The sequence below is a fragment of the Pyrgilauda ruficollis genome, unplaced genomic scaffold (assembly GCF_017590135.1).
Source record: "Pyrgilauda ruficollis isolate IOZ18807 unplaced genomic scaffold, ASM1759013v1 scaffold9, whole genome shotgun sequence".
In the NCBI taxonomy this organism is placed as follows: domain Eukaryota; kingdom Metazoa; phylum Chordata; class Aves; order Passeriformes; family Passeridae; genus Pyrgilauda; species Pyrgilauda ruficollis.
In genome coordinates, this window is record NW_024531043.1 from 5,979,907 (window position 1) to 5,996,526 (window position 16,620).

Consider the following 16,620-nt stretch of genomic DNA (forward strand, 5'->3'; position numbering starts at 1 on the left):
CTGATTATAATAATTTAAGGATGAAATAATCTCTATCTCTTGAAAAGCCAGTCCATAGAAGTATTCATCCAGAACCCTACAGAACTTCAGTTTTCTGTATTTTCTCATCTGAAACACAATAATTCTCACCCCTCTACATTTACACTGAAATGTCTCTTAATTTTCCAAACAAACCTGTCATTATAAATTCTCTATATTGATTCCTTCTTAATTACTCTACTCAGATGACAGTTGTCAGCTGGGCCACAAGTGAAAAAAATTAGCAAATCTAATCTTACACCAGCCACTATTTCAGATTTCCTACAGAATTCATTCCTGAGTTAAATGGTAATGGTACCATAATGGCTTTATGGTAGAATGTCACCAAGACATGTTCTTTGGTGGCATCCTGAGGGCAACTCATAAGTATATAACTATATTCCATAAAATTATATCAAGCAACAGGAGATTCTCCTGTTCAATGTTTATAGTAAAAGTGGGTTTTTTTCCTCTGAATTCAACATATATGCTTTAAAATAATTTTTGTACTTAATCTTTCTAGTAGAACTCAACGCCTGAGGAATCACTTGTGAAGCACATGCTTTCTTTACAAGACAATATCATAACAGCATTGGTCCTAGTGTTTTACTATTAGTTATTACTTGTGGAAAATGTCAGTAAGGATAAAAATAAGTTTAAAAACGTCTTTATGCATCAGAAATGGAATCAGCAGCTTTTAGCCTAAGGCACTTTATGTCATGAGAGCCAAGCACTCTTTGGAGAGAGAGACATAGTTAATAAGTTCTCGAGGGGGAATACAGCAACCTGTAATTAATTTTTCACAAAAAATGAAACCAGGCAAAAGACTGAGTCCCCTAGGAATGGACACCAAATAATCTTAAATTTGCACAAAGTTGGTAACCCAAAACAGATTTCCTATTTATTTTCAAAACACAATTTGTAAAATATACATCAAAAAAACTGGCTCTAGTAATGTATTTTTTATGCAGGACCTGTGCTGACCCTTCTCTCTAAATGGATTTCTAGCTATTATACCCTTTCCCAGAAATAAGCTTTTTAAATGCAACTTCAGAAATATTTAGTATACATGCAATAGTAATTTCACTGTAAGGTTTTCTTTAAATAATTGCCACCAATTTGGTTCCCATGGTCACCTCATGCATCACAGAGATACATTTGGCAGGTAAACAGTTCCTTAGCAACATTACCACTACCTTTTATAGTGCTTTTTAGTAGACACAAATAAGGTTTGGATTCAATCAGTAATAAACCCCAGTTTCAGTCATGCAGTAGATCTAGAATATCTGGCTCAGATTATCTGATTTATTCAAAGCAGTTAACATTCTTGCCAAATCTCACACTGCCAAGCACATTTCAGGGATTTTTTAAAGCAGCATCCTGTCCAAAGCAGGAGAAAAAGGCTTGAAGTTTATGGGGAAGGTGCAGATCCTCTGTAATAAAGCTGTGTTCTGCACTGACCATACAAACAAGGCCAGTCTTTGAAGTCTTTGTTCCAGCTACAAAGACTGATGACATATAAATACACATAAACAAACCTGACTTTGTTATTTGATGTAAGATCTTGTGGCAGATGTCAGACTCCCATTCTCTGAATGCAAAGCTGTCTCCTTCTTCAGAAACTGGCTGCAGAGCACTTGTCTCACACCATTTCTGAAGGAGGAGGGGATGGCCAGGGCACCTGGAAATGCAGGAGGTAATGCCAGTGTCTTGTTTCCACACCACTGACTGTGTGCTCCAGGCTCTCTTTTTAGTTCTGGCTGGTTTTGTCTTAAACTGGCCTCAACAGCAACAGCTATTTTTTCCCTCTTTATCCCTTTTACATTGAGCAGGAAATTACTTCAATTATTTTATTCTACTAATTATGACTTAGACCTATACATAAGGAAGTCAAGGGAAAAATGCCACCATGTTAACCTGATCTGAAATCCACCGACACTAAACATGGTTTTAAATCTACTGCAGTATCTTCTCAGAATGATTCAGGGACAGTCCTAAAAAGGAAAATTAAAAATTGTGGAAGGCTTTTCTGACCAAAGAGTGTGGTAGGAGAGCCCTGAGAAATCCTCCTTTTCTTAGGTCAAGTTGGGACCATGTAAGTGAATGCAGTGTCTCTACGATGTCCTTCAGCTAAAGACACTTCTCTTTCCAAATGACAAATAGTAAGAAGAAAAATTTTATTTATATCAAAAATGAGTCACCTGCTCCAACTGTGCTCCCTATTTATTTTGTAGATGCCAGATAACTGTCTTTCAACTGCTGAAAATTCACACCCAAGACAAGCAGTAAAATTTTAATAAATGCTTTGAGATAGGAATCCAGAAGAGTACTTATCCCAGAAGATGCCACAAATGCTTTGCTTGGCTCACAGATATACATATTTAATGGGGCCACAGCCCAATGGTTTTCTAAGTAGGTTTAAGTCTCCATTTAGCTAACACACTTAGTAGTGTGGAAACACCAGCACTCTACCAGTTACTATGCCCAGACAAATTTCAGAGTTAATGAGAGATTGCTACAAAGAATGACCTGCAAAAATAGCAGTGACAGGAGACTGTGAAATCATTATACTTGGAGAACACTGAAGAAAGGAATATACAATTTAGAAAACCAAAGCAAAACAGAAAAAAAAACCCCTGACTGCTTACTACAAACTCCTGGGATAAATGCAGATTTTATTCGAGCCAATTTCAATTTCCATTTTGCCAGCAAGGGTGGCTCCATGCCAGGTAAAATTCATCTCTCCTGCTGCATCCCGAGACCTGAAGGGTGGGACCAACCAAGCCAGGTCCCTATCTGATTTCTGCAGCTGTCCTTTCTCATCAGTCACAATGGTTCATTACATTTGTAAAAGTTACCTTAACTCAGAATCTCTACTGGGCAGCGAAGAGCCAAAGAGAAGGAGATGAAAAACCTGCAGCACTCCTGTTGCCAAGGTGCGGGAGATGGGAAAAGAGGGAAGAGCTCCTGAGTTGTTGCCATGACTGCAAGGAAAAAGGCTTTACTATGTGAAGAGCTAATCATTTCAAAATGCTCCATCCCTTGAGGATGTGCATGAACCTTGAAGGGAAATTTCACACTAAGCATTCAGAAGCTGTCATTCGCACATCTGTATAATTTTCTTGTGCTAATTCTACTTCCCTTTTATTTCTTTTTTTTCTTTCTAAATTAGATGAACCGTAGTAGTGGCACCAAACTACAGAGCCTTGCTATATGCTCGTTAACCCTATGTTTCAAAGCAGGAAATAATGAAAAGCTCGTTCCTCTCAAATTAAAATTGCATTCTACACCCTTCATCTTATCACACAAATGCCAGAATTCTGCTACTAAAAGGCATGAACTAGTGATGGAAATTTCTAAAGCTTCAAATGAAGCTTTCCATTTTCTTAACACAGAACTCCTTTAAAATGCAAGGTGGATTTTGTTTTGCTTTAATCCATTTTTGTACTTTTACACAGAGCATTTTTTTTCTTGTAATTGTTCATTCAGCAATGGTTCTAATGCGTGAGCCCATAACAAGGTGATTTGGTAAGGTTTAAACTCAGTTTCCCCCCTACATTTCAATCTGTAGTACTCAGCCTACCCATCACACAGAAGAGAATTCAGCAATAAAAGCTTGGCTTTATTTGGGGCTTAGTCACAGCTAAATGTAATAGTACAATTTCAGGAATCACCACCTGGTGATTCAGGTGCAAGTGTCTGTTTCCTCCTCCAAGCCATGGAAAGAAATATGTGAATGTTTCAGTGTCCAATACTGTTCTGGAAGGCCATTTAAACCACCCCGTTTCACTTTGCACCAATGAACTATGAGCACGCTCCCTTTGTTTCACAGGAAGAGGGACAAGAAAATCCAAAACTCCACAAAGCCCACTGCAAGAGCATGGGAAGAATTTCACTGTGGGAAGCCCATGACATTTCCTGCAGGAGAAACATTTACTGAAGACCTAAACACCACTCCCTGCCAGCCCCACTTTCCTGCTAACCGTTCCCCAGTGTGAGAGAGGGACTGAGCCAGTGACAGGTGATGGTGGCAAACAACAGCTGCCTGTGGTGGTGCAGTTCAAGAAAGCCACAGTTCATCTGAGGGACACAATTCTCAACTGGTTATATCAAGAGCAAACGTGTTCAGGCAATTTGTGGTCTGTGATCAGAAGAGCACAGTTCCAGAGTGTGAGCACTGGGAGACATGAAAGCACTGGGGCACTGTGGGGTAAAACACTCAGCCAGACTCCTACTGATAATAAAAAAAGAATCAGAACAAGCTAACTATGCCTTGGGAAATAGATTGCTGACTTGATAGCAAACATTTGCCTATTTTGCTACCTCAAAGCCTCCAAGTTTGCTTAGAACAAAGAGCAGAATTAATGCATTCTCATTACGCAGAAACTCACTGTAATTTAATCAGCTATTTAGCGAAGACTTCAGCAGATAGCTAAATTTCACTTTTAAAAGGCATTTCTTCCACAACACTGACGTTCATGATGTTACTGAAAACTTTTCTGAAGTCTAAGCAAGATGCTCAGCTTAGACAAGATGCCAATAAAAAGATGACACACTTCAGTTTTAGTTCTCACATTCCTGCAAACACAGGGACAATCAATCAGTTTAGCTGAGCACAACTCAAATTAAACAAGGCATCTAATTCACTCATCTAATTTTTCAATGTTAACTACTAGTTCTCCAGAGACAGAGTCAGCCACAGTTCCTACTTTTCCTCCAACTAACACTTACTGCAGTAGTAGAAAAGAAAACCCACCTCACTGCCCCCTCCAAATAACACAAGGTTAAGGAGCTTGTCAGAGAGCACAGTGCAGGGCTGGCTGCTGATGAGGATGGACTGGTAAGCAGGACAGCACAAGTGGGTACAGTTTAAATGAGGATGAACTTTAATTGCTCAAGGAACCTCCAGCAGCTAAAAACTCAGAGTAACACAGGTCCCACGGCGGCTCCTTGGCATTTCATCAATCTGCAGCTGCCTGCACATAAATTCCACCTTTTCAGAAGATGCAACCTGTAACAATTTCCATGCTAGACAGAGAAGCTCTGGTAGCTGTCAACGTCCCAAGGTCACCCTGCTCTCATCAGAGCAGCCAAGGTACAAACAAGAAACACGTCAGAGAAAGATGAAGAGCAGCAGCTGTGTAACTCCAAAACACCCACCTCATCCTTGGGCTTGGGATCACAAAGTGGCAGACACAGCTGGGATGGGATGGCTGCACCTCATGTCTGCAAATGTCAGAAATCAAGGGGCACGATCCAATAACAATCAATTCCCTTCCCAGAACCAGCTTGCCAGGACAGCTGGGAAGGCAGAAAGGCAAATGTGCAAAATGCCTTTCCACCAATTACTCAGTGCCAAAGGCTGCCAGGAAAACACACAGACAGCCCAGGGCAGCAGGGACAGGTTCATGGAGAGGTGGCTCAGCACATAAAGCTGTGGGAATAAGGAGGAAGGGGGGACACTCTAAAGGATGATGTTTGTCTTCCCAAGTAAACATTATGGTGATGGAGCTCAGCTTTCCTGGGGATGGCTGAACACCTGCTTGCCCTTGGGAAGTGGTGAATCAATTCCTTATTTTGCTCTGCTTGTGTGTGCAGCTCTTGCTTTACCTGTTAAACTGCCTTTACCTCAGCCCACAAGTTTTCCCCTTTTCTGATTCTCTCCCCCAGCCCACTGGTCAGGGAGTGAGTGAGTGGCTGTGTGGGGCTTAGCTGCTGATTGGAGTTAAACCAGAACAGGGTGTTATGCCCCCAAAGTTAAAACTATTAAAATGTCAGCTTCCAATCACTCAGAACAACCTAGAAGTGACCTGTTCATCAAAATGGCTGTGCAGAGCTATCCTACTCTCAGCCCCAAAGAGCAATACATCTGTCTGCTATTGTACCTTGGAGGAAAAAACACACTAAGTAGTAACAACATCCTCTCTAACAAACATTTTTTAAAAACATATCCAGCTCTTCTAGTTGAAAAACACAGCTTTGTTTGTTTTTAGTTTCTGTTGACAAGAACTCTCAAAGTTGAGAGTTGCAGCTCTTCCTATAATGGCCTATTTTGATGAAAAAATATTAAATAAGCCATTGTAACCATGCCAAGACCACTGTATTTCATACCTCCAATCCTATTACCAAATGAACAGATACTGGTAAAACATCAGCCAGTTATTTCTCAGACAGTGCCAATATCATGTTGACAGAAAGTAATAGAATGGAGGTTTAAATCAGAAAGAAAAGGAGAGATTTGGGAAGACTGGAGAACCTTATCATGCCAGGAGGTCAAAGGATTTTTTCAGCAACTCACTTCTTTGCCACTGGAAATGGATAAGAAGTTTATAGGCCTCTGATCTTCAGAACAGTCCCTCACACAAAAGGAGAGGTGATTTCAAAGAACAGGGGCTGCATTACACATTTATAGATCACAGGCATATTTAACAGGTCAGAGGGCCTAAAAAGATTAAAACATCAACGTTTATGGAGTAACAGCTTCTTGGGAAAGCTATGCCACGACATCATCATTAAGCAGAGTTTGCCAGGCCCTAAAACCTCAAAAAGCATTTGTGGAGTGTCAGATGGAGCTTTGAAATCCATCTCACATTCTTCTTTGTTTTGCCATCTTGCCCTTAAACCTTAAAGTACTAAACCTGAGACAGACAAGTGAATTCATAAAACCTGCCATGGCAGCTACAGATTAGTACTTGATTACAGCTCCTGGCATGTGCTGAACCACCAGATCATCACCCCAGTGACCACTCGTAGGCAGAGGACTCACCCAGCAGAGAAGGGAGATAGAACATCACACCACGTGTTCATCATTTTGACAGGGTCTTCTGGAGCATTACATTTACATATTTATTTATAGGTATATATATTTATTTAGAAATGGCTGCTCCACCACCTACAAGGTAAAACTCCATCACTATAGTGACTAATGCAGCAGAATACACATGGATAATATGTAGTTGCTCCCAGCAGCAACTTGATTAAAGCAACTAAAAGAACTTGAGGAGACCAGAAAATTCACAGTAAATAAAATACAAGAAATTCAGCGATATTCATTGCCTTTCATCAGTTATTTCTTCAGAATTTATGTGTTTGACATGCATGGGACTAGAACTGAAAGAATAACACTTGTTGGATGTTGTTAAATCTTCTGTACTTGCCAGAATTACTGCTGGCAAGTAGAATTTTTGTAAATTTTTATCCAATTAGTGTATACAACAAATGTTTCTTATGTACAGCTGAACTCAGCTTCCTGGAAAACATCCCTACAAATGGCCATCTGATTAGTCCCCATCAGGAGGAACATACTGTATCTGAATAGGAGGATTGGGAGAAAAACAAATGACCAAAAAATGCAGTAGGCACACTGCTATGATCCCAAGAGCGAACAGTACCTTTGCTCATCTGAGGCAGAAATTCAAAAGGATGGGGGGAAATCCAGCTTATCTTCCAAAGTCTTTTTAATGCCTTTTTTCAGGTCAGTGATTGAAACCACACACCATCCTTCTGGAACCTGAGTGAAGTTTTCTGGTGCTCTGAACAAGTGATTTCAAACACTGAAATTATCTGGATTCTAGTCCTATTTCATGCTCTTTCTGAATCTTGTCACAAAGTAACTGATGACTTCAATCACACTGCAACACTGATTTCCTGTCCTGAATCAATACAAAACATTGCTTGATTAGGTTTTTGGTGCTAGGAAGAATTTTATCACTATCAGTCTTACTGACTGGCACCTTAAAGTACCAGTATATGAAGAACCCTATATTTATTTTTAAACATAGGTTTCCACATGTACATACAGACTGAGCTACAAACAATATATACTGGCAAATAGCTCACAAAAAATGGGAAAGAAAGGAAAGAGTTGTGAAGGGACAGGGAGTGAGCCCCCAAGGAGAGTGTTGAAGACAACAGATACTGGGCAGATTTCAGAAGCAGTGCAGAGTGCTGGCAGCACAACTGCAAGAACATTTTGCTTAAATAGACAAGAGGCATGAAAATCCAATTGAAGACTCAGTACACATACCATCTAAGGGAGCAAGTATGTCACTTGCTGCTCTCTATTTTAGTGAGAACATTTCACCTCAAAGTATGTATTGAAACCTAAACCATAAGACTATTTTAAAATGTAATTTAAATGTTGCAAGTCTTGCCTTCAGACACAGGTATTTATCTGTCATATTTATATAGCAACCTCATCCTCAAGCTTCCTTAAACATTTCACAATCATATATTTGCACTACTGTGAAATTATGATTACTGCCAGGGTGGCTTCCATAATGATATGCACAGGATATCCCTCAGCAATTAAAAAAACCCTGTGCAGTTTAATTTGAGAGAGCATTATGGTACAATCCTGCTCCCCCTGACTGCATTCAAGGACCTTACCCACACTTTGACAGGAAAACCAAATTCTGTATATAAACCAGCTCCAAATAGCTTCCAGGAATGGTCCAGCCTGCGCACTGGATAAGGCAGAAAAGCTGATAAAAACTTGGCAAATGATTAATTAAGTCTATTGCCACACATATTCACAAGCAGGGTGAACTGGAAGTGTTTAACAATACTTAAGATTTTTTTGATCTTTGCAGTCTCAATAGACTCATTGTAGCTGATTTGTGTATGTGTTTGTGACCTATGTATGTGCTATATGTTTGCAAGATGTTTGCTCTGTCTGCACTGAGCTGACCTCAGTGTGATTCAGGAAAACCAAAGTTAGAAGCACAAACTCCTTATTTAGTAAAGGGAGAAAAACAAGTGCCTCCCGGAAAGAGCTGATTTCACAGACCTAGGATGATGACCTAAGGTGGATGTTGTGAAAACCTCCCTACAGCAGCAAGTTTTTCTTATTTATTCTAAATATATATCTTTTTCCTCTCTGCAGTGCCAAAGGTCTGCTAAATTCACAGAGATTTAATCGAGACGAAGGAACAGATGGCTGGAGGCCAGCTTTGGAGCATGTCTGGTTGTGTAAAACTGCACACACTTCCAGGGTGTACATGAAGAAGCTTTGTGTGTGAAAGGTGGATGAATAGAAATTCATCTGGAAAAAAAAGGAAATATAATGAATATCACACAGGAAGTTTACAATGAGCAATTGAGCCTGGGTCCTCAGGACTGAGTGGCACTGGTCACACATGTGGCCAAAAAGCCCACGCTGATAAGAATAGCTGCAGTCAGCCTGCTTTAGCCAGGAGCCAGTTTGAGAACATAAGGCAAAACAAATGATTCAATGCAATCTGCTTGTTCTGCTGCTTCCCCTAAATATTGCTGTACTCACATCCTCTGCTTTTTGCCTTATTACAGTGTTACTATTTCATAGCATGGAAAACACCTGTAGGGATGACAGAGACCCACAGAATCACTAACACGATGCACTGCTGTGGAGATTCTCATGCTGTTTGCATAGAGCTTCAGATGTTTACACATATCTTGCTTCTTACTCATGTGAGAGAAAGGAAGAGAAGGGAAAGCCAGAAGACTTATGCTGTTTGCTCCTTTTTCTTCCTTGCACAGAAAAATGGATGCATTCTCCCAGTACATCAGGATTTCACACCAGGCACCCCAGCACCACTGCCCTTATGCTTTGTGAGGCTCACTAGAAACAGAAGTTTTACCATTTAAACCCCTATTTACATCCTTCAACTTTTTAAAATGCCAACTTTCAGGCCTATAATATCCTGAGACAAAAATCTCAGTAAACCATCAAAGCTTTGAAAACCATTTTCCTTTTATAGAAGTGGCTGTACAAATAAATAAGCAAACACACTACCCAAGCAGTGACATCTGAGACATCACTGTCGCCACAACTCATTCATCTATCAGAAGTCTTGCCACGTTTATTATTTTAAGAGCCACTGATTTCCCCCAGAATCAGACTGTATAGACTATAAAAAACTCCAGTCTGTTGTTCTTTAAAATCAACTTCTCTTAATGGCAAAAGGAAGGTGTTTGAAAACTTGAGCTTTAAGAACCGGGACAACAGGAAGTAAAAACATATTCAACGGTTTTTATTTAGGTTTGTTCTATAAAGCTTAGGCTTTAGAAACAAATCTAATCATTTCTTAACTAGATGGACTCAGACTGACAGACTGCTCCTGATTTCAGTGAGGTTCTTTTCCTTGTTCTGTCAGTAAGCTGCTGTGGAACCTTGGATTATTCCCTTTTCACTGTGTTCTGCCTTGTCTTTGCTCTCTTCCTTCCTGGTCATTAATCCTGACCCTTTGCAGCTCTAAACATATACCTTGGCATATTGCAGGTAGTCCACTAAAATGATGGGACTACTCACAGAGAACACACATATAGTGTAAATATATATAGTTAATTAATTTATATATATACATATAAACATTTCCACTGCCAGCTCCAGTTCTGCTTGTTATCTACAGAAATTCATCTTATGGGGCACAGTACCATGTCACAGTGCAGCTCCAAGTTTAGGTCTCCTTTATTAGTGTGAAGTCGCACATATCCTTTCTTCTTCACATATTGGTATCTCACAACATCATCTTCAATAGCAGCTGCATCAAAGCAAAAGACAGTAATTAGATCTGCAAGCTTGCTCATTGATCCTTAGAAATCATCAGTAAACAATTCACAGAACCTACTGTCTGACCTCTTCTCCTATGGTACTGGGTCTTGAGGGATCCTACTCTGCAATTCGTGTATGATAACCTTGCATTAATCTCTGTGCAAAACACTTTCCATTATAGTAAACCACCAACTCTTTGAGAACCAACCAAATAATGTATATTTTAAATCCCAGAAGCATTCAGTATTACAAACTATAATTTTCAAGCAATGTCTACCAACCACAAACACTACTTTGAACCCAAATTGCTTCTTGTCAGTCCTGGAAGCCAAGCAGGTAGTCATCAGTCAACCACAAAGTGCTGACATACAGAGACCTACCCAGTTCTGAAAACAACTGAAGCTGTTACTGGGGACATTACTGGTAAGTCAAACCAAAGGATCAATCTATGATGTTTCCATTCCCATTTTGTCAAAATGTCCAGTTAGTCAGATATTTTCTGTACTCACTCACCTTCAAATCACTGTAACTAACCAAGTAAAGGAACTGAATTTGGTAAACATAGTTCTAGCAATGCCTTCAATCTTTGCCTAAGTATTTGCAACCTAAATTTTAGTGCTCGACTTTCTCAACTGGAAATACTAATGACTCAGCTATTTAATCAATATCCAAACTAAATAAATCTTACACATTTGTGTTTATGTTGGAGAATAAAAGGAAAACTTTATTGTATTAAAATGTATTTTTGTGTGAAAAGCAGTAAACTAAAAGTTACCATCACAAAATTTGCTCTTGTTCTAACTAACACTGGGGTAGGCCAAAAAGGTGGGCAAGGTTTTGTATGGCATCTGAGGAGAGATTATATTTCATTCCTAACTTAGAAAAGGGGATATGTCAATTTGTCATCCTTGGCCATAGAAAATGTCTCATTAATTTTGGTTCAAAAGAAGTAACTGTCATTCAAAGCCAAAGCTTGATCATGATTGCTCCAGTATTTCCAGAACAACCTCACTGGAAAGTAAGGATATATCTGGTCAGGGAATACATTTCCATGGCATCAGCACTGACCAATTACCAATGCATTCTTTCAGTCCTCATAAATGTATGAGAAATACACTGAGAAATAAATAAATGGTTTGCAGGTAGGTGGTTCTGGTACCTGCTTCGTGGGTAGTTTCAGGCACCATTGCAGTGGAGGTGAAGGAAGCACTTACAGCTCCAGTGGAATAGTGAGCCTGTTTGCAGAGGAAAAAGCAAGAGAAAAAAACATTAGATCTTTGAAATTATCTACTAAAGATACTATATAAGCATTAGAAACAGATAAATGCTATCCTTCTGAAGGCAGACTTTCTGCTCTAGCTCCTACTGAAGGAAACAAATACCCAGTGCAGTGATAATTCTCCATCTGTTGCCCACATTTGCTCTGATGAAACTGTAGTTAAGGCTGCTCATGTGCTGAGCCAAAGGGGCTTAATGCTTCCAGTACAGTTTAATACATCACTGTGCAGAGATTCTATTATCACCATTTATTTGTATGTCCATGGGTACAGACAGGCAAGGAGTACTTCTGCCAAGACATCTGTAGAAGTCCCCAGTGCTGCTGAAGAGGGAGGAAAATCCAGAGAATCACAGAGATACTGTAGGGGAGAGCAAACCAGCCCCTCCCACAGCTGGCCCTGCTGTGTGCAGAGGCACCATCCCATGGTTCCCAAGGTCTATTCTGAGCTCTGTAATTCTGCAGAAGGGAAACGTTAACGTCATACGTGGATTTTGTAGTAAATTACAAAGATCTAATAAACCCAGAGACATGTTTAGCAGTTCCAGGGAAGTGCCTGTAAAGAGTCCAGCCAGGTCATTGCTCATTCCCTAAGGTTTCACTGCACTCTAAGCAAGTTTACAGCTATGCCCACCCACGTCATAAGCTGACAATTCCACTCCTCAACATGTGTAGAGCTCATCCTTATCTCTGCCCTCTTTTTTCTTCTCCTTCTTTTTTTAACACTACAATGTCCCAAAAAAGAGGGCATTTGTGATCTACTCCTTGGTCACATACACTCCTAATCTGTCTCTAAGCCCTTTCATTAAAAGCTGTATGCTGCACTGCTTTAGTTTTCATGTAAGGGTAATCAAAGCAAGTAGGCACACACGTCCCAGAATTATTAAAGGACAGAAGAATACTCTCTCTTGCCCATTTGAAACAGCCTTTGATGTAGGAAATCTAGATGCAAATGGATTGTTTCTCTTGACAACCAGGAACATGCACCTGGAAGAACATCCTTTAAAATACTCTACTAAACCCTGCATTCCAGTGGAAAAAGAAAATGGAGGAGCAGCTGTGGATGATTTATGTATTTGTTCACAGCAGAAATGATTCACTTGCACTACCCTTAAGGTGTGCTCTCTCTGCCAATAAATGCAGGAAGCAATGATAAACAAACTCAAAAAAGTGAGAGATTATAACCTGGGAAAAAGTTTCTGCCAACACATGCACAACCACATCATAAGGATTCTTCATTCTCATTGTCATTCAGTTCTCAAATGTTTAGGTTCATTTGCAATGATTTAACAAATAGAAACTCACTGACACATACTAAGCATGTCTAAGGAATCCTGATATGATTCTGATTTTTTCATCTATGACAAATTTCTGTGTGAGAGGAAACAGAAGGAGCAGTGTTTGTTTATACTGCAATACGGCCTCTAAGAAGAAAAACAACTATTACCATTCTTGAAGAAGTCAATCAGTACCAAACGACAAATTAAGTCAACTTACTGCATTCAGCTTATCCACTTTCTTCTTTTCAGGAGCCTTCATAGTAGCTGCTAAAATATCATCACCTTTGAATTCCTTATAAAGCTCCAGTAAAGTCTCTCGGGTCTCTGTATTTGTATTTTTCAAATAGTATGATGGATCTAATTTTGCTTTTTCTTCATCTAGGTAAGACAAAGTTAAATCACTCAGAATTAAAAGAAACAGTGTATTTTGTTCTCCTCCAGTTTATTACATAATTAATTACACAAAAATGTTCTAGCTATTAATGCTACTTTTTTAAAAAATAAAAATGTCTAGCAACTATATATATATTCCTCCAGACACAGTGACAAACAGCAATGCATAACACTAATGACAATGTAACCCAAAATACAGCACAATAAATGCCAATATAATGTACAAGAAAAAAAAACCAAGACAACCATTATGAAAATTTATTTGAAACCACTAGAAATCATCTAAGTCCATTCAAGTCTTGTAAAATTTTTATATAACAATAAAGACAAAATACAGTTGGGTACAATATAAACTTTTGTCCTTCATCTCCTCATTTAATGGCCAGGCCTGTGATACACAAATCCTAGGATCAGATATTTAATGTGACAGTAGGGGAAGAAGGTTGCTGCACTGGACTGTGGAATTTGATTTAGTTAATATTTTAATTTTATATTTAATTTTTACAAGTTTCACTCATCCTCTGTCTTGGTATGCTTATTATTTGCTGGATATTAGATGCTGAGATAATACTCATTTATTCTGATTGGGTAAATAAAAGAGATCCTTGCTTGCACAACAGTAGATTTAAAAAGACCCAAAACTCAGATATGAGTATAATAAGCTAAGCACTGAGAGATGTCCTTCCAGAAAACTGAGTCAATTGCATGGAATCATCTTCAGATTTTGCATGTTTGGGTTGGTGTTTTCTCAGCCTACCTTCAATTCACCCTTACCTGGATCAATTACTTTTATGTTGTTCTTAACATGAAAGAAGTTTGAGACATTGAACTTATCCAGGTTTGTTGGATCCTGAAAATAAAAATAATTTTAAAAACTAATATCAGAGACCTTGGTAGGCACATATTCCAAGCAACAGACTAGACCGAAGGACAGACACCATAATAAATAAACAGGGAGACAGAGTAACTTCCATACTCCCCAAACCACAGAAAGATGAAAAAAATATAAAGCAATCAACCCCAACCAACATCAGGAATGAGTCAGTTCACAGCAGACTCCTTAGGGATCTGGAATTCAGTTCCAAACATAACATTACACATTCATCACCTACAGAAGTTACTATCAGAACTCAGCTGAGTCTCCCCTATTTGAGAGAAGCAAGAACAATGCAATCCCTCCAAAGGTTCTTTCCTTTGTTCTGAGCTTTGGTCTAACATCTATGCAAAAGCACATCAGCTATCTCTGGCTATTTATAATCCTAGGCCTGATTTGCACATGCTCTGTGAACTTTTGCAATGCATCTCAAAATACAAAAACCTCAGAGCAAGTCTCTGCAGTAAGAACTGTGCTGACAGTTTTTTTTTTTTTTTTTTTTTTTTTTTTGACTAGTGCTTACAGAACTATGTTTAAAAATGATGAAAAAAAAAAAAAAGAAAAAAAGCTGTTATGAAAATTCAATTTAGTGACCACTGGAGGAAAATAGCAAAACCACACAGTCCATTAACTGTGATCCTTTGTGCTATCTCCAGGCAACTTTCTGCAGAACTCTGACCTTTTGTCAGAGAGAGTGGGACAAGGAATGCCCACTGGTGATCTAGGTTACTTCATACTATTATTAAAAGTCTTTAATCCTCTCCTTACAATGACTTCAAGGCTTTCTCCTCAAGATCCTCTGCAGCACAGAAAGGTCAAAACATCAGCCCAGGACACCCAGTCACAAATAGAAAGTCTATCTTACAGAAAACATTTCAAATTTCAAAATACCATTCTAACAAAATAATATGCAATAGTTTCTAGTTCAGGATAAAAATAATGCAACATATTATGCAAAAAACTATGACCTAACATGAATAGTATTAAATACATTATCCTAAAAAATTTAACAAAGCTTCTCAGACCACCACGGTTGATAAAAAGTTTGACAATTTCATCTCTGGCAGAAGTAATGCTTAATACAAGCAGAGCTGCTAGCTCCACAATTTATAAAACGATCTAATTATGCCTTTCATTCATCCCTGAAATGGTATGCTTCCACCAGAGAGTGCATTTTAGTTTTATTGCTGGTAGTAAAACCCAAACACATTTATGAAATCAAGCTGTGTAATTCTGCACCTTAATGGGACCTCCTGGCTTTCTGCTGTCCCCTTTCTGAATCACCAGATAAAAATTTTCTATTGTTTCCTGTCCCACTGTACCCCTCCAATAGATCTTCACTGAGACAAAAAAACTGCCCCAAAAAGTTACATCTTTAAGATTTTGTTTTAGAAACAGACAATCCTTATATAAAACAACGAAAAAATAGGAAATTGGGATCTGGTTTTTAGCCATTTTTGTTTCCTCTGACACCAGCATTCAGATGTACTATTTATTACCTTACACACATATTTATATATGTGAATAGGATGATTTTGAGCCCTGCTTTCTGACAGTCAACAAGATGCATGGAGAAAATCTGGAGAAAGAACTTTGTGTGTTTTCACAAGACGTTTTCACTCTGAAATACTCTGCAGCAATCATGAGCTGCAGCTTTCCAACACTGCAATCATTGCTCTGCACACAAATGTACTACCTCAAAAGGTGAAGGAAGGACTGCTTACCCTTTCAGGAAAGGGAAAAAATATCTGTGTATTAATATGAATAGAAATAATAGATTTATAGCAATCCATGTCTGCAGTTCATGGCAAAGCTGAAGGGCAAGACAGACTCCTGAAACCAATTTTTCATGGACAGGAGGGAAGGCAGCAGTAAAAATGAAACAGAAAACACCTTAATGATGTTCCTCTAAATAAAGTATCTTCATTTATTGACTTATTGATTGTTTAAAAATAAATAAAGGACATCACAGCTGCCAGTGCCTTACAAAACCCAGGGCCTTGTGCTCAGGGTACCACAAATCAGATTAGTTCACACTGTTTAACAGCCACAGTCCATTCAAATATCTCTGTGGCTTAACCAGCCTAATCACAGGCATTGAGCACCTCCAGCAAAATGTTTACAGCCTCTTCCTGCAGGGGATTTCTCAGGGCTCTCCAAATCACCAGCAGCCCCCCCTTTGGCAGTGCATCTATTATTGTGTGAAGGACAGCAGAGGCCACAGGGCAGCTCCCTCTCCTTGCAGCCC

General features: G+C 39.0%; 1 protein-coding gene across 1 annotated transcript in view; it reads right to left on the minus strand.

The window, feature by feature from the left end:
• The window catches only part of PPIL2 (peptidylprolyl isomerase like 2), a 67,916-nt gene that overhangs the window by 26,529 nt on the left and 24,767 nt on the right, over window positions 1-16,620 (minus strand). Inside the window, exons 9-12 of the mRNA XM_041488660.1 lie at window positions 14,273-14,348; window positions 13,323-13,483; window positions 11,709-11,784; window positions 10,432-10,538 (exon numbers count right to left, since the gene is read on the minus strand). Of these exons, the coding sequence (XP_041344594.1) occupies window positions 10,432-10,538; window positions 11,709-11,784; window positions 13,323-13,483; window positions 14,273-14,348 (420 nt within the window). The remainder of the gene's footprint in view (window positions 1-10,431; window positions 10,539-11,708; window positions 11,785-13,322; window positions 13,484-14,272; window positions 14,349-16,620) is intronic.